The 18,633-nt window shown below is 39.2% G+C and overlaps 1 protein-coding gene and 1 pseudogene across 1 annotated transcript in view; both read right to left on the bottom strand.

Annotated features, from left to right (window-relative positions):
* The window catches only part of SLC15A1 (solute carrier family 15 member 1), a 73,919-nt gene that overhangs the window by 43,353 nt on the left and 11,933 nt on the right, over positions 1 to 18,633 (bottom strand). Inside the window, exons 9-16 of the mRNA XM_053665391.1 lie at positions 14,993 to 15,075; positions 12,343 to 12,429; positions 7,404 to 7,493; positions 5,401 to 5,445; positions 5,201 to 5,233; positions 5,028 to 5,116; positions 3,819 to 3,900; positions 1,803 to 1,922 (exon numbers count right to left, since the gene is read on the bottom strand). Of these exons, the coding sequence (XP_053521366.1) occupies positions 1,803 to 1,922; positions 3,819 to 3,900; positions 5,028 to 5,116; positions 5,201 to 5,233; positions 5,401 to 5,445; positions 7,404 to 7,493; positions 12,343 to 12,429; positions 14,993 to 15,075 (629 nt within the window). The remainder of the gene's footprint in view (positions 1 to 1,802; positions 1,923 to 3,818; positions 3,901 to 5,027; positions 5,117 to 5,200; positions 5,234 to 5,400; positions 5,446 to 7,403; positions 7,494 to 12,342; positions 12,430 to 14,992; positions 15,076 to 18,633) is intronic.
* On the bottom strand, positions 274 to 1,237 carry LOC119053900 (heterogeneous nuclear ribonucleoprotein A1-like; annotated as a pseudogene).

The following is an 18,633-nucleotide window of genomic DNA, read 5'->3' as shown; positions in this document are numbered from 1 at the left end:
GGAAAAAAAAACTGCATTAAAAACCCTTTGTTGTAATGCTTCACACTTTCTACAGAACAGAAACTAAAATAACCTGTTATACAATTAGTCACAAATACAGTCCTTGAGTTTTTTTGCCCATTCACATGAGTATTGTCTAAAACATGTCTTCTTTGTAGCCGCTAGGCCCTGCCACAACTGTGCTCAGCTGAGTTCACAAATCTGTTGTAACCTGTAGCTTCCTTGTCACTTCTCTGGCTCTCCTCTTCCACTAAGCTTTGTTTCCTGGCATAATTAAAACTTTCTTCCACTGCCATAGCTACTGCTGTTGCTGGAACCACCATAGCCACCTTGGTTTCATGGTTTGGCAAAGTATTGGCCTCCACCACCATAGGGGCCAGAGCACCTGCCTCCAAAGTTTCCTCCTTTCATGGGTCCAAAATGTGAAGATTGATTGATGTAATTGTCAAAATCATTGTAGCTTCCACCACCTCCAAAGTTGATTCCATCATTACCAAATCCATTATAGCCATCCCCACTGCCACCATATCCATCACCACCATGGCTACCACCAAAGCCACCTCGACTGCTGAAGTTTCCTCCATGACCAAAGTTGTCATTCCCACCAAAACCACCTCCACAACCATGTCTGAAGTTTCCAGAATCACTTCAACCTCTTTGGCTAGATAAAGCACTAGCCATCTCTTGCTTAGATAGGGCTTTCCTTACTTCACAGTTGTGGCCATTTACAGTATGGTATTTCTGAATGACAATTTTGTTGACAGAGTCATGGTCATCGAAGGTTACAAAAGCGAAGCCTCTCTTTTTGCCACTGCCTCAGTCAGTCATGATTTCAATTACTTCAAATTTTTCCATACTGTTCAAAATAATCCTTTAGGTGACATTCTTCAATGTCTTCTTTAATACCACCAACAAAAATCTTTTTCACAGTTAAATGGGCACCCGGTCTTTGAAAATCTTCTCTTGAGACAGCCCTCTTTGGTTCCACAACTCTTCAATCCAGCTTGCGTGGCCTTGCATTCATGGCTGCATCAACCTCCTCCACAGTGGCATATGTGACAAACCCAAAGCCTCTGGAGCACTTGGTGTTTGGATCTCTCATCACCACACAGTCTGTGAGTGTTCCCCATTGCTCAAAGTGGCTCCTCAGACTCTCATCTGTTGTTTCAAGACTCAAATCTCCAATAAAGAGATTCCATAGCTGTTCTGGCTCTTTGAGAGACTCTGACTTAGACATGACGACTGCAGAAGAGAGAATTTCAATGATGCTTACTCAGCGGCGTCCACTGGCAGAAAGGAGTAATGTAACGAACGTACCTCGAATGTCCTCAATTTAAATGTTACAGGTCCAAGCACAAAATAAGTTTGTTTCCTAAGGTTTCACAGCCAACTGGTGTCACCCTGTCTACCAGATCTTGACTCAAAAAGACCCCCATGATCCCAGAAATGTTACCTGTAAACCATACCTCCTTTCTCTGATATGCATCCCTATGCAAGCTAACCTCAATGAAAGCCCATTGACAAAGAAGCTAAACACCTTTCTCCTCTGAGAGACTACTGGTCAGCGTTTCTTCCTCAAGCAGATCATGTCTGGGTAGACTTATTCTCATCTGCAGTGGCTGGGGGAATCTCTGTGGGCAGAGCCTCCCCCAGTCCAGAGTGAAGCCAAAAGGAGATCAAGATAATAAGACATTTCACTTCTGAGCTTCTCTTATACAAGGACCAAGAAGATCAGGTCCCACAAATTCTACTATAACTCAGATCAGATGATTAAAAAGAAAACTGCAGTTCCTTCTACTTACCTGAGACATTTGGACAAGGTGCACTGTCTCTTCAGGAAAATATATAGTCATATTATCATTTCCTATATTCAATACTTTAATTTGGACTTCGTTTCCTTTGGGGAAGACTGGAAGAGTTTTCTGAGCAAAATAAAACATAATTTGAAGTGAGGTCTTCAGTTTGTATAGAATATAATTTAATCATGGCACTGTTGTCACTTTCCCCAGCCATGGAAAGCTGTGCTGGCTAAGGTGCACTAAATAGTCCTCTGCCAAGCCTCTAATCTCTCACTTTATTGCACCCACAGAAAATGATGTAATGAGAAAGAGGCTGTTCTTGTTCATATCTTGGATCTACCCATCTACCTCTGGGTCAAGGGATGCTAAGTTATAAAGCTTAACATCTGAGGGGGTCAGAGTAACCATAGTTTAAATGAATGCCTATCTTGTGGCACCTGAGATGTGCTTTCCCTGGATGCCTCCCCTGTACCTCCGGAAGCCCAGACATCAGCCCTAGACTGGTACTCTAAACAGTCTCTCACAAATGCTTTATGCCCTCCTGCCTCAGGGTTTCTACCTTTTCCCTACATGTCCTCCCTCAAATTCCAGTGTCACTAAAGCAATCTATTTCATTTTAGCCCCACAATTCATTTTCCACAAGACTAGCTATGTTCAAGGGAAAGTGAGTACACCTATGATCTTAGTAGCATTATTAATAATAGCCAAGAGGTGAGACAAACCAAGTGTCCATCAACAAATGAATGGGTAAAATGTGTTATTTCCATATAGATTATTATTCAGCCTTAAATTTGCTATATCCATACAGAATATTATTCAGCCTTAAAAAGGAAGGGAATTCTAACACACGTTTCATATGGTTGAATCTTGAGAACATTATGCTAAGTGAAATAAGCCAGTCATAGACAAATACTGTATGATTTCACTTAATACAGTCCCTACAATATTCAAATTCATAAAGACAAAGTAGAATGGTAGTTACGAGGGGTTATAGAGTGGGGAGGAGGAATGAGGAGTTGTTGAATGAATATAAGGTTTCAGTTTGTGAAGATATAAAGCATTGAAAGATTAAGTGCACAATAATGTGAGTGTACTTAACACTACTGAACTGTACATATACACACAATTAAGATAGTAAATTTTGTTATGTATACTTAATCACAATTAAAAATTAAAAAATAGAGCTCTGGCTGGTGTGGCTCAGTGAGCTGAGTGCTGACCTATGAACCAAAAGTTCATTGGTTTGATTCCTAGTCAGGGCACATGCCTGGGCTGCAGGCCAGGTCCCCAAAAGAGAGGCATGTGAGAAGCAACTGATGAATGTATCTCTCACACATCAGTATTTCTCTCTTTCTTCCTCCATTCCCTGCTCTGTAAAAATAAATAAAATATGTTAAAAATAAAATTAAAAAATAGAGAAAGAATGAGGGAATGAGGGAGAGAGAGTGAGAATGGGTGTGGGAGGGAGAGAGAGAGATATCAGGTTTCTAGGACCTGATCTCAGACTAAGGGCATTAAAAGCCTACTTTAGTCCCATTGTGTGTTCAATAGACATGTAAATTAGCTTGGGAACTAACCATTATAAGGAAACTTAGAATACAAAAGCCAAGATACCCATCAAAAAGATAATTTATACAGTTTTGAAGTAATTTGTGAGTGATGAATTTCTTTTAACTAGATCTCTTAGGAGTTCATAAAAGAACAAGTTCCATAAACTTCTCTCCCATTATAAGAACTGCAATGGAAGCTCCTTATGTAACTTCTGTCTAGTTTTTCTCCTAATTAAGTGTACCCATTTGACTTTATTCCTGGCATCCTTTGCAGAGCTAAGAACCCAGCATGGACCCATGCTGTCGGAAGGGACTATTTTGCCCCTTAGTAGATCATCCATATCTCCAGAACTTATTTTATCAGCAAAAATCATGGCCTCCCCTAATCCTTTTAGTCCTAGAAAAAGAAGACTTCTGAACACCCCACCTAAGCTAAGAAAGGCCACTGGAGAATCAGAGGGCAACTCACATCAATTTCCACCTGCACAACTGCAGCTGCCACAAAAGCCATGGAAGCCAGGAACATTCCCACTGTCATCTTCTTCAAGGAGCTGATGGGACAAGCAAGAGAGTGATTTCCAATCAGTTTCAAACAAAAAAGCTAATGATAAATTCCCCAAAGAACCACTCCTCTCCTACAATCCCCCCAAACAAAACTAACTTCCCTCACAACATACATGAGATTGAGAGCATCTCTTCATCTGTTTTTCATCACCAAGACTAGGGATGCTAAATGTAATACAGCTTCTCATTTACATTTTTACATTTAATTTCTAGAAATTATAATCCTGGTGATACTTTGAATTATAGTTAACATTTCTATTGTCTATATTATGTGGGAAGAAGAAATTTTTCTTTACCTTTCTGGGTTCTTTCTGCTGGTTTAATAATTAAATTGACATGTATCTCATGTCAATTTAATAAGAGATTAACAAGAGAAAGTAACAAAATTTAATTGCATACATATGTATGGGAACCCCACATATATGAGAAATTCAGAGACAGAAAGGGAAAATGAGGTATATGTGGCATCCTGAGTCAAGGAACGATGAAAGATGCCTTGGGACTTCAGAGGGGAGAAGCACAGTTTGCAAGATGATAAAAGAAGCAGGTGTTCAGTAATTTAGATATTTACCCTGCCATATAGATAAGTCATAAAAAGTTATTTCTGGTAATGACCCATTATGGGAAAGTCCCCAAATTTAAATTACTTAAGGGAGAGGTAAAAGTTTTTTGTAAGCCCATAGGGTCTGGATTGCTTTCAGGTCAAGACCCCCAATTTATATTCTTCTAGGTAGTGTAGGGAGGGTCAGAAAATTCTCCTGAGCCTGCAGGGTCTAGATTGCCTTCAGCTGAAAATACTCTGTGGGCCAAAGTGGTACATCCTGGGGAAGCCTGTTCTGAACAATCTTCAATATATATAAGAGAGCCTTAATTACAGGCTTTTACAGGCTGCTGTTAATAGCACTTTTATTTTAAGGACAAATTTTCACAAACATCAGCACATAAAAATCTAATTCAAATGTATTTCTTTAAAAGCCCCATTATATAGTTGGTGTTGTGGGAAGGAAGAAAGACTTCTTTCCATGGAGGTCTGGAAGATGAGGGAGTTCAGTCTAGTTGCGAAGCCCTAAGACTAATGGAGGCTCCCACCAATCCCAACACTAACATCACCTACGTGAAGTTGAAACCACATTTTGCAATCAGAGGATACACCACAGCATCTATGATGGGGACCATGATGATGATCAAGATGGCATTGACAGTCTGCAGGTAAAGTGGAGATGAAGTGTTACCATTGTTTCGAAGGTGACTTTGATCTCCAAAAGCAATTTAAATATTTTCTCTTACCTGCATCTGATCTGGCTGAATTTCAATACTTCCCTAGAAATGGGGGTGGGGGAGTCTCATTGAATTGATCATCTAGTTTCCACAGATGATCAATTTGGGGGTTAAAAATGTCATGAAAGGAAAAGAGAAAGGGGACAAAGGGACTAAAACAAAGAGATAGTGACCAGGGGAGTTAAAATATCCTGATGGCTCACACTTACAATTTTCCCATTCATAGTTGTTGCTTGAAGTGTCCACCTTGAGCCCTTAAAAACAAACAAGTTTACTGCATCATTAGGAGCATGGGTTTTAAACATTTTACAACTCAATCAATATTGAGTTCTTTTCAAAACAGGAAGGAGGTCTGAAATATTACAGGATCTACAATTATTTTTTTCAACATCAAGTTCGTCTCCCAGTTCCATTGTAATACTGGATGAGAAGAAATAACTTGCATTTCTGCTTTGCAAGTTAACATAACATATAGTATCCCCACCCCCACAAGGAATCTGCAAAGTACTACTTTGAGATAGAGCTTTCCTCAGGAAAGACAAAAATGCATTTCTTTTTTTTTTTTTAATATTTTATTTATTTATCTTTAGAGGGGAAGGGAAGGAGAGAGGAGAGAAACATCAATGTATGGTTGCCTTTCATGCATCCCCTGCTGGGAAGTGGCCTGCAGGGAACCGGCCTGCAACACCGGTATGTGCCCTGACTGGGAATCGAACCGCGATTGTCTGGTTCGCAGGCCTGTGCTCAATCCACTGAGCTACACCAGCCAGGGCAAAATGCATTTCTGAGGCTTGTTGGGAGGCAAGACATTACCTGTAAGGCAAAAGTAGCTTTACACCCTGGGGATATTCTACATTCACTGGCATCATAGTGTCAAAAACATTATTATTGCTAAGAATAATTTTTGACAGGCTAGGCTGTCCTAGAATGTGATTCCAGGAAGAGACTGACAAATTTAAACCTGGGCAGCCTGATTACATTCAACCCATTTTATAGGAAAAGATGACTCAGGACTGTATAAGTACAAATGATCATTTCCATGGATAACTAAAGATATAAATGTGTCCATATAAACTATCAACTCCACTAGGAGAACATCATAGAAAGCCATGAAATATACCACTGCTTGTATTATTTTTCTTTTTATAAATAGCTCATTTTTTATTGTATATTTTTCCATTACCATTAATTGTTTGAATTCTTCATATATGCCAGTCTCTGGTTACTTTATATATGTTCTCCATTTTGATCCTTACAAATTTGCCATCTGTTATTACTCTTTCAGACAGGTTAAGAGATTAACCCAAGTCACACAGCTAAAAGGTGATGAATGTATTTCTAGTGCAAGTCCAAATCCAATAACAGCTTTGTATTCAACATGCAAAACCACCTCCCTGGTCTTTAAAATGCTGTTCTAAATTCCATACTTACAAATAAGGAGAATAATGTGTACACTCAATTTTTTTCCAAGAGATGGTTTACCCTTATAATAACCCTTCCAACACAATAAAATTATGCATGTTTGAAAATTTTATTGAAATTCCATTTTCTAAAAGGAATAATATCTTAGTACTTTGATTAATAGGCACCATACATTGAATTTTCTAACCCTGTATTGAAAAATTCCTAGGCACACATCTTATAGCTGTGGGAGAAAGAGCAGGTGACATGGCAGTGATCAGCGTTCTAGTTCCCTGTGCTAACAAGAATGACTTTCCATCCCTGGATGATACTTCTAAACCAAGCATTCCATTTTACATAGGAAGATAACAAGTCCCTGTCAGTTTAAATATTCTGTGGATCCCATAAAAGGTAATACATTCATTTACCATGATGCATCAATAGAAAAACTCCTTCTTCTCAGTTTTTTGTTTAATTTTCTTTTTTTCCTCAGTTTTTCTTTTTTTAAATTTTCTTTAGTCTCAGTTTTGATTTGAAAGAGTCTTGGACACTTTGATCAAATCTTTCCTAAGGCTCCTTCACTTGACCACATCTAATTTATTCTTTGTTTTGCAACAGAGATACAGATGGAACCATCTAGAGTTGTTTTTTAAAAAAGAGATACAATGTGATTAAGTGATCAAATACATGAATAAAAGAGAAACTGGAAGAGAACCTTTTTAAGAGCTAGATACTAACAATGGCTTGGTATGTGGTAGTGACCAAAGGATGTTTGCTACATGAAGATATACAAAACACAGTTTCATATTACCTGCTGATCAAACAAGGCCCAGAACATGGGGAGTGGAATATACAGGAACATCACCCTTGTAACCATCTTAGTTTGAGAGATAAGCCGCTCCTGTAGTTGGAGTGGGGGAGGGACAAATAAGAACCACCTTGTGTTACAGTTAGCAGCAATGTTAGTTTCAGTGTAGATATTTACATCTAGAGACAACTTGGGTGGTGGTTAACAGTTCTAAAAACCCTTCCTCAGGTTTCTTTGAAAAAGTAAAAGTTCCTAAACTATTTAAAGTATGAGTGAAACTACATAAAATATGAGTGAATATAACTTACCTCTGTTTAGAAGGTAAGTTACTTGAATTTATATTTCGGTTCCACTAAAGGTAAATTCCACTACCATCTTTTAATTCTTCTCTGTTCAAACTAGTTATGTGATCACAATTTCATATAATAATTGGCAGACTGTACCAAATGAAAATCTATGACAAGATAATGTTGTTTCCAGAAACTCTTCATTTCCTTGCACAACCAAAAGAAGGATAACAACCAGTCTGAAGTCAGTAAACAACCAGAAGTGCCAGAAAATCAAACTGCATGGAACTCTGACAACCATGGAATTAAACAAACAATCACAGAGAACAACCAGACCAGTAAGGTGGCAGATGGAGAGCAACCTCAGTGAGGCAGTGGACAGCGGGGGTGGGGCTGGCTGCAGACTTTGTGGGAAGAGCTGACTTAAGGGGAAACTGAGACTCAGAGGTGGCTGCAGACTACAGCAGTTGCCGAGGTGAGAGAAACTCCCAGTCTCACATGAAAGCTCTTTGAAAAGTGGGCTAGAGATGAGCAGGAGAGCTGCATTGTTCCCTCTCTGGCCCCTCCCCCACAGGCAGCACCCCAGTGGAGCAAGGAGGTTTGCCCCTGCCTGGGTAAATACCTAAGGCTCGGACTTCTGCCAAGATGGAGGCATAGGTGGATGTGCGGTGCCTTCTCACACAACCAAGTTTAGAGACAACTAAATATTAGCAACAGAAAACACAATCAGAAAACGGAAAATTGAAGTTTTCGGAAGTCCGTTAACAACAAATTCTTCAGCCTGACCGGTAAGGGGTGAAACCAGCAGCTGGTGAGGGGTTGTACAGGAGGACTCGGTCAGACAGACTCAGGCGCGGAATCCATACACGCGGAATCCAGGCGCAGGGTTGGACCTAGTGAGCGACTGAGCGAGCCACCAGGTGAGCGACCTCGAAGGAGACAGCGGGGAAGCGGTGCTGCGTGTTGACTGTGGTCACCCATTTGTGCGCGAGCAGACAGGCGAGGGAGTGGGCAGTTGGACCGAGGCCAGTGGTCCCCGTGGCAAGTGGCAGTGGAAGGCCCCGCCTTTTCCCTGCTCTGACCACGCCCCCACATACAGCGTCACAACCCAGCGACCTGGGAGTCCAAGGCACCGCTTCTCACACTTAAAGGGCCCGAACAGACCAAAAATGTCTCAAGTTCTTAAAGCCCTAGAGCCCATAGATCTAAGCGATGAAGAAATAGCAAAACTCTCAGACGCACAGTTTAGAACACTGGTCATCAGGATCCTCACAGAACTGGTTGATTATACCGACAAATTAGACAAATATATGAAGTCGAAACTAATTGAAATGAATGGAATTGCACAGGACACCAATAGCAATGAAAAGGAAACTGGGACTCAAATCAATGGAGTGGACCAGAAGAAAGCAAATAATGGCCAAACAGAAAAGAGTCAAGAAGCAAGAATTCAAAGAAATGAGGAGAGTCTTAGGAACCTCCAGGACATCTTTAAACGCTCCAACATCCGAATTATAGGGGTACCAGAAGGGGGAAAGGCACAGCCACCAGTGGAAAACTTATTTGAACAAATAATAAAGGAGAATTTCCCCAATCTGGCAAAGAAAATAGACTTCCAGGAAATCCAGGAAGCTCAGAGAGTCCCAAAGAAGTTGGACCCAAGAAGGAACACACCAAGGCACATCATAATTACATTAGCCAAAATTAAAATGAAGGAGAGAATCCTAGAAGCAGCAAGAGCTAAGGGGACAGTCACCTACAAAGGAGTCCCCATCAGACTGTCAGCTGATTTCTCAAAAGAGACCTTACAGGCAAGAAGGGGCTGGAAAGAGGTATTCCAAGTCATGAAATCCGAAGACCTACAACCAAGATTTCTCTATCCAGCAAAACTTTCATTTAGAATGGAAGGACAGATAAGGTGCTTCTCAGATAAGATCAAATTCAAGGAGTTCATCATCACCAAGCCCTTATTATATGAAATGTTAAAGGGACTTATCTAAGAAAAACAAGTTAAAGAAACATGAACAGTGAAAGGACAACAAACTCACAGTTATTAACAACCACACCTAAAACGAAAGCAAACTAAAAGGACAGCTAGATCAGGAGTGGAAACATAGAAATGAAGATCTCAAGGAGGGTTAGCAACAGGGGAGTGGGAGGAGGAGATGGGGGGAGAAGGTACAGAAAATAAGTAGCATAGACAGTAGATAGAAAATAGATGGGGGGGCAAGAATAGCATGGGAAATATAGAATCTAAAGGACTTGAGACACATGGTCATAAACTAAAGGGGGGGTAATGGTGGGGAGGGGGGGTAGGGTGGAGGGGAATGAAGGGGGGAATAGAACAACTGTAACAGCATAATCAATAAAAATTAAAAAAAAAAGAAAAAAATACCTAAGGCTCTGCCCCCCTTATAACTTAACAGGGGCCCTGAACACAGAAATAGGGCTAAAATGAAAGAACAAAGCAAAATCCCAGAAAGAGAGCTAAGTGATGAGGAGATAGCCAACTGATCTGATGGAGAATTTAAAGCCATGGTAATCAAAATTCTCACAGAACTGATTGAGCTTGGTCGAAAAATGAAAAAGCAAATGAAAGATACCCAAAATGAAATAAAGAAAAACATTCAGTGAACCAACAGTGAAGGGAAGGAAACCAGGACTCAAACCAATGATTTGGAAGAAAAGAAAGAAATAAACATTCAACCAGAACAGAATGAAGAAACAAGAATTCAGAAAAGTGAAGAGAGTCTTACAAACACCTGGGACAACCTGAAACATTCCAATATCCAAATTATAGGGCTGCCAGAAAGAGAAGAACAGTGGCAAGAAATTGAAAACTTATTTGAACAAATAATGAAGGAAAACTTCCCCAATCTGGCAAAGGAAATAGACTTCCAGGAAATCCAGGAAGCCCAGAGAGTCCCAAAGAAGTTGGACCCAAAGGGAAACACACCAAGGCACATCATCATTAAGTTACCCAAGATTAAAGACAAAGAGAGAATCTTAACAGCAGGAAGAGAAAAGGAGACAGTTACCTACAAAGGAGTTCCCGTAAGGCTATCAGCCGATTTCTCAAAAGAAACCTTATAGGGAGACTTCCACCAAGATGGACCTTACAGGCAAGAAGGGGCTGGAAAGAGGTATTCCAAGTCATGAAATCCAAAGCCCTACATCCAAGATTGCTCTATCCAGCAAAGCTTAAGTTTAGAATGGAAGGACAGATAAAGTGCTTCTCAGATAAGATCAAATTCAAGGAGTTCATCATCACCAAGTCCTTATTATATGAAATGTTAAAGGGACTTACCTAAGAAAAAGAAGAGAAAAAAGATGAACAGTGAAAGGACAGCAAACTCACAATTATCAACAACGACACCTAAACAAAAGCAAACTAAGAGGACAGCTAGATCAGGAGTGAACTACAGAAATGAAGATCACATGGTGGGTTAGCAACAGGGGAGTGAGAGAAGGAGAAGGGGGGAGAAGGTACAGAAAATAAGTAGCATAGATGGTAGGTAGAAAATAGATAGGGGGAGGGCAAGAATAGTAGGGGAAATATAGAATCTAAAGAACTTGAGACATGTGATCATAAACTAAAGGGGGGGAATGGCGGGGGAGGGGTGTGCAGGGTGGAGGGGAATGAAGAGGGAGAAATAGAACAACTGTAATGGCATAATCAATAAAATATTTTTAGAAAAGAAAAAAATAAGTTTCCCCCAAGACAAGCAATTTAGAGGCTATCATAAGGATTTGTTTCAGCTTTTGTTAGTTATCAATTTTGTATTCAAGTTCCCTAAATAAAAGCAGAGAATGTGTACACACACACACAAAAAAAAAGAAACCTTACAGGCAAGAAGGGACTGGAAAGAAGTATTCAAAGTCTTGAAAGGCAAGAACTTACATCTGAGAATACTCTATCCAGCAAAACTATCATTTAGAATGGAAGGGCAGATAAAGTACTTTCCATATAAGGTCAACTTAAAGGAGTTCATCATCACCAAGCCATTATTATATGAACTGTTAAAGGGACTTATCTAAGGAAAGGAAGATAAAAAATATGAACAGTAAAATGACAACAAACTCACAACTATCAACAAATGAACCTAAAAAAATAAAAGAAGAACGAAACCAAAAACTAAGAAAACAACTAGAACAGGAACAGAATCAGAGAAATGGACATCACATGGAGGGTTCTCAGTGAGGAGGGGGAGGGGAGGAATGGGGGGAATACAGGGAGGAAGAAGCATAATTAGTAAGCATTAAATGGATGAGGAGAGGTCAAAAATGGTGTAGGAAGCAGAGAACTCAAAGAACTTACCTGTACAACCCATGGACATGAACTAAGGAGGGTATGCTGGAGGGTTGGGGGTTCAGGGGGATAAAAGGGGAAAAATTGGGAAAACTATAACAACATAGTCAATAAAATATACTTAGAAAAGATAATATTGTTTCTAGATAAATTATATCTATTCCCCATCAAGTTCTTTTCAATATAAAAAATCACACTCCCAGAATCTTTCTTAATGTGATATAAAGGTTCTGAAGATACAGCTGATAATCTTGTCCATGGAGCCTTAACAATATGAATTGTAATTATGGAGTTTACTTTCTAGAGGAAGGTCACTGGGACCACTGTGGCAATAATGATCACTTACATCATACTTCTCTTTGGCCCAGTCTAGCCAGTGCTCCCTTTTGGGAAATTCCTTACTCCGGTGCCTAAACTTATTTTTGATGGCAAACTGAAAGAAGGAAGAAAAAGGGAATTTCAAAACATGACTAATTACTTTACCAGGAAAACAAATTTCAATTAAACTCCTTTTAATGAAAAACTTGTGAGAGAAGCAAAATAGAAAATTGTATACACTAATATATATATGAAAATGCTAAAAGGCATGACATGCGTTTATCTAATCTTTTACTAACTACGAGTGTGTGAGTTTAAGGTAAACAAAGTCATTCTGTTACTACTCTATGCTCTAGAGAGGAACATTGAATAGAAATAAAAGGTGACATTTATGTTTTCCGGCAGCCATATTAAAAAGCAAAAAGGAAACAGGTAAAATTAATTTTAAATACATTTTCTTTAACCCAAGAAACACAAAACATGATCTTAATATGTAATTGATATTTTTAAAATTCATAAGAAGTTTTACATTCTTTTTTAAACCAAGCCTTTGAAATGCAGGGTATACTTTACCCTCACAGCACATTTTAATTTGAATGCTAAATTTTTATTAGAAATATTTGATCTGTATTTACATTTCATAAAATTTGTGTAAAAAAACTAGATTTATATACCTATGAAGTTCCAAATATACTTTAAAGTTTTCCAATAACTGAACTAAGTATTGTTGTTGTTTTTTTTAAAGATTTTATTTATTTATCTTTGAGGGGAAGGAAAGGAGAGAGGAGAGAAACATCAATGTACGGTTGGGTTGCCTTTCGTGCGTCCCCTGCTGGGAACTGGCCTGCAGGGAACCAGCCTGCAACCCCGGTATGTGCCCTGACTGGGAATCAAACCGCGACCTTCTGGTTCACAGGCCCGTGCTCAATCCACTGAGCTACACCAGCCAGGGCTTTAGTATTGGTTTTTAAAATCTAAAAGAACACATTATATAGAAATACATGTATATGAAATTATATAATTTAAATTAATTGAAGTGAAATCCAATTAAAAACTATGTTCCTTTGTTGAACTTTTTGCATTCAAATGTTTAATAGCTACATGTGTCTAATATTTACTATATTAGATAGTAGAGGTCTATAATAAATGGATCATAGCTACATAAAGGACAGTGAGAACCCACTACACAGAAATGGATTTATAAAAAATAAGGGTTATAGCTGAACATGTTTTAAAATATGGTAACACTGATTAGAAAAAGATGGTGAGATTGGTTGGGAACATACATGAATGTGACTAAATGGTAGTAAATAACCCAAAGCTGTGGGCTGATTTTGGATGCTGGGCAGTACAGTTCTCATGACTCTGAAGGGCTTGAAGTTCTTCTTTTGGATTTTGAACTAAGTTGTCAATTACTAGGGAAGTAAGAACTTGAAGAGACCATCAGTAAGATACCTTCCTAACTTGGAAAACAGTCTGCGAAGGGAATCAATCTAATTGCTGTTAGAGGAAAGTACAAAAGGAAAAAAAATGGCTGAAAGGAAATATAATGTTTTTTTAATTGTGAGAGGACATGTTTATTTCATGAAGTAAAGTACACATGTATAATTTAATGCAATAAAGCCAGGCAAAGGGAAAGTAAGTGTCCTAACATTGCCTTCAGGCTGCCTTCACATCCCCAAAGTTATCCATACATATTTTTTTACAAGTAAGTGACACATTTTCCTCTGATTATATGATATATACATATTCACTAAAAAACATGAGAGAAAAATAGGGGTTATTTGATTTCATTATTTAAAGATTCCTACACTCAACATTTATTTCTTGACTTTAAATGTGCCTGTATGTACATACACCATGTGGATATATATGGAGGAATTCATATTCTGCATGTTCCTGTCACTAGATAGTCATTGAAGACAAGACTTCTGATGACTGCATAATATGGCACAGATGTGCTGTAAGTTAGGCATTATTCTCCCATTATTGGCAACTTGAAGGACTTAAATTTTTGCTACTGTAAATATTTTGTTTTGTGTTGTTGTTTTGGTATTTTAAATATTACATTAATAATCTTAGAGTGTGCATTTGTGTTCATTTATAAAAGTAACTTTTTAGCCTGATTCCTGAAAGTAGTATTAACTGACACTTTCAGTTCCTCAGACTCCCAATGCACAGCAGTGCCAAACCATGCCTCCTCCTTTTTTGTTTCTCTGCTCTCTGACAAAGGACAAACTTTATTTACCATTTTTATAGGTGAAGAGTCACTGATTCTATTTTCTTTGACCACTGATCTTATAAGTTCCAGAGTCATTACTGTCCTTCCCTTTTTGAATTCTGTTGTGTCCTTTTCTATGTGGTAAGTTTTATAAGAAGCATCAGTTTATCAAAATACAGGGGTGGGCAAAAGTAGGTTTACAATTGTGAGTATGCAAAATACAGTTTATTCTTGTTTTATTACTTACTGATTAATATCCTTACTTTCGATTTATCTTTTAAGCAATGATGGCAGGTAATTTAACTTACTTTTCCTTATACCCATAGAAAAGAACACTAATAAAATGCTTAAAGGAAAGTTAACACTTCACTGAATTTTAATTTGAAGAAGGTGGAAGGTTTGGAAGGTTCTAGGTTGACTGAAAATTTCATTGAGAGAGAGCTACTGAGATACTTACACCAATGCATTTGACTACTTTCCCCATGATGTTACCCTGGGGCTGGAACTTCTTGTACATTCTACTGCCAAGGACAAATACAACTGGACAGAACAAAAGAATATGTGTTAAGAGGGTATTGTCAGAACTACTTCAGACCTAGAATATGTGCTTTTATTTCAGTTATAACCTTGTTTCGGATATACTAGGATTACTCATAAAATGGGTTTACCTACCTACCTCCCAGTTTAGAAAATGCTTTTGATTCTAATAATCACAGGAGCTTCTGAATAATGTTATATTTGGGTTCTCACATATAAACAATGCGGTCTACTACTATTTACTTCCCAAACCTGGGGCAGCTCAAAGAAACTAAATATCTACCAATCTAAAGAACTTGAGGACTTCCACCAAGATGGAGGAATAGGTGGATGTGCCGTGCCTTCTCACACAACCAAGATTAGAGAAAATTAAATATTAGCAACAGAAAACACAGCCAGAACACAGAAAATTGAACTTTTCGGAAGTCCGTTAACAAATTCTTCAGCCTGACCGGTAAGGGGCGAAACCAGCAGCTGGCGGAGCAGGGTTGCACAGGAGGACTCGGCCAGACACACTCAGGCCCGCGGAATCCAGGCACAGGGTCGGACCTAGTGAGCGACCCAGCGAGCAACCAGGCAAGCAACCGTGGGGGAGACAGCAGGGCAGCGGGGCTGCGAGTTGACTGAGGTCGCGCATTTGTGCGCGGGTGGACAGGCAAGGGAGTGGGCAGTTGGACCGGGCCGGCAGGTCCCCACGGCAAGCGGCAGTGGAGGGCACTGCCATTTCCCTGCTCTGACCCCACCTCCACATACAGCGTCATAACCCAGTGACTCTGAGTGGCCCAGCCCAGGTGAACCACCTAAGGCACTGCTCCTCCGCACCCAGCTGTGAGAAGCAGCAGAGGGGTTCGCCATTTCCCCGCTCTGGCCACGCCCCCACATACAGCGTCACAACCCAGCGACCTGGGAATCCAAGGCGCCGCTTCTCACACTTAAAGGGCCCGAACAGACCAAGAATGGCGCAGGAGGATCTCAGAGCCCCAGAGCCAATAGATCTAAGCGATGAAGAAATAGCAAAACTCACAGACGCACAGTTTAAAACATTGGTGATTAGGATCCTCACAGAACTGGTTGATTATAGCCACAAATGAGACAAATATATGAAGGGGAAACTAATTGAAATGAATGGAATTGCACAGGACACCAATAGCAATGAAAAGGAAACTGGGACTCAAATCAATGGAGTGGACCAGAAGAAAGCAAATAATGGCCAAACAGAAAAGAGTCAAGAAGCAAGAATTCAAAGAAATGAGGAGAGTCTTAGGAACCTCCAGGACATCTTTAAATGCTCCAACATCCGAATTATAGGGGTACCAGAAGGGGGAAAGGCACAGCCACCAGTGGAAAACTTATTTGAACAAATAATAAAGGAGAATTTCCCCAATCTGGCAAAGGAAATAGACTTCCAGGAAATCCAGGAAGCTCAGAGAGTCCCAAAGAAGTTGGACCCAAGAAGGAACACACCAAGGCACATCATAATTATATTAGCCAAGATTAAAATGAAGGAGAGAATCCTAGAAGCAGCAAGAGCTAAGGGGACAGTCACCTACAAAGGACTTCCCATCAGACTGTCAGCAGATTTCTCAAAAGAGACCTTACAGGCAAGAAGGGGCTGGAAAGAGGTATTCCAAGTCATGAAATCTAAAGACCTACAACCAAGATTGCTCTATCCAGCAAAGCCTGCATTTAGAATGGAAGGACAGATAAAGTGCTTCTCAGATAAGATCAAATTCAAGGAGTTCATCATCACCAAGCCCTTATTATATGAAATGTTAAAGGGACTTATCTAAGAAAAAGAAGTTAAAGAAACATGAACAGTGAAAGGACAACAAACTCACAGTTATTAACAACCACACCTAAAACGAAAGCAAACTAAAAGGACAGCTAGATCAGGAGTGGAAACAAAGAAATGAAGATCTCAAGGAGGGTTAGCAACAGGGGAGTGGGAGGAGAAGATGGGGGGAGAAGGTACAGAAAATAAGTAGCATAGACTAGATAGAAAATAGATGGGGGGGGCAAGAATAACATGGGAAATATAGAATCTAAAGGACTTGAGACACATGGTCATAAACTAAAGGGGGGGTAATGGTGGGGATGAGGGGTAGGGTGGAGGAGAATAAAGGGGGAATAGAACAACTGTAACAGCATAATCAATAAAAATTTTAAAAAATAAATAAATAAAGAACTTGAGACACGTGGTCATAAACTAAAGGGGGGGAATGGTGGGGGAGGGGTGTGCAGGGTGGAGGGGAATGAATGGGGGAATAGAACTGTAATGGCATAACCAATAAAATGTATTTAAAAAAGAAACTATAACTATTTAGGCACAAATTCTGTCACTGTGTAAAGGGAGAAAAAAGGAATAAGTGCTTTCACATAACAGATTAATGTATAACTCTATACAGACTAAAACCAGCTTTATTTTTTCAGTTGCAATGACAGGATAAAGTTTCTTTTTATAATCTTCAGAAAAAATAGGAACTAATCTCTTGAAACTTTTACTTAATCAAATGTGACAAAATTTATTCCATGCTCATGGTCCAGTAACACAGTTACAGTTTTACACAAGAAAAAGCACTTACACAAGTAGCCAATTCTTCCATAAACCCTCTTAGAAAAGACATATTATAAAAAACAAAAAGCAAAAAACAACAAACTTAGGAAAAATATTTCTGGAAGAAACTCTGAAAACACAATCCCTGTTACCAGAATTTCTGATTATCCAGTACTGGAGTTCAAAATTTTTAAATCATCAGTGAATTGTCTGAATTAGACTTTTTCCCCTCAGTTAAGAAAGGGCTTGAGATTTTGAAAGGTGCTAATTCTCAAGCATATCTCCAAATTGAAGAAAGGGGAGCTTGCTCATATTCTAACCCAATGCCAATTGCTTCTTCAACTGACATGGATGGTAGAGGTTGAGTGTACATTTTTGCTAACTAATATTTTAATCTTTAAGCTTCTGATTAACTAATTCAAGCATAAGATTGCTGCAGATAGAAACTTCTAGAGTTGGTGTTGATACATAGGATTTGGCCTGTTCTCAATTCTTCCATAAAAAGAAGCATAATCTTTGATGTAAGAAGGACTCATACTAAATGACTACTTACCTAATACCAACTTAATACAGTGTCCAGCCTAAAACATTTTTTTAAATCCTCTTTATCTCCACTTCCTTACTTAGAATTAGAGAAGAGAAGGCACATATGAGCCTTTTAGGGAGTAGGGAAGTAGTTAAACAATTAGGGAAGAAATTGGACATATATAAAAAGGAGAATGCTGAACTCTTGCATAAGCGTATGGAAAAAGCTAAATTTCTACATGAGCAAAAGATGTTAAAAAGGTGCATACTTTATACTATTAAGAATTGAAAAAATCAGCAGAGAAAGTAATAGTGCTGACTCCTACCTCATTGAGTGGGAATAGCAGCTAGGAAGGTTTGAGACAGCAAACTGGGCTGTTTCCTTCTTGTACTACTGTCACAGGTTGAATTATGCTCCATGCCCTGCCCCAGATATGTTGAAGTCCTTATCCCCAGGACCTCAGAATGTGACAAGGTAAGAT

This window comes from Artibeus jamaicensis, unplaced genomic scaffold, assembly GCF_021234435.1.
Source record: "Artibeus jamaicensis isolate MK-2021 breed Jamaican fruit bat unplaced genomic scaffold, CSHL_Jam_final contig_410, whole genome shotgun sequence".
In the NCBI taxonomy this organism is placed as follows: Eukaryota; Metazoa; Chordata; class Mammalia; order Chiroptera; family Phyllostomidae; genus Artibeus; species Artibeus jamaicensis.
This window is presented reverse-complemented; position numbering and strand designations above follow the sequence as displayed.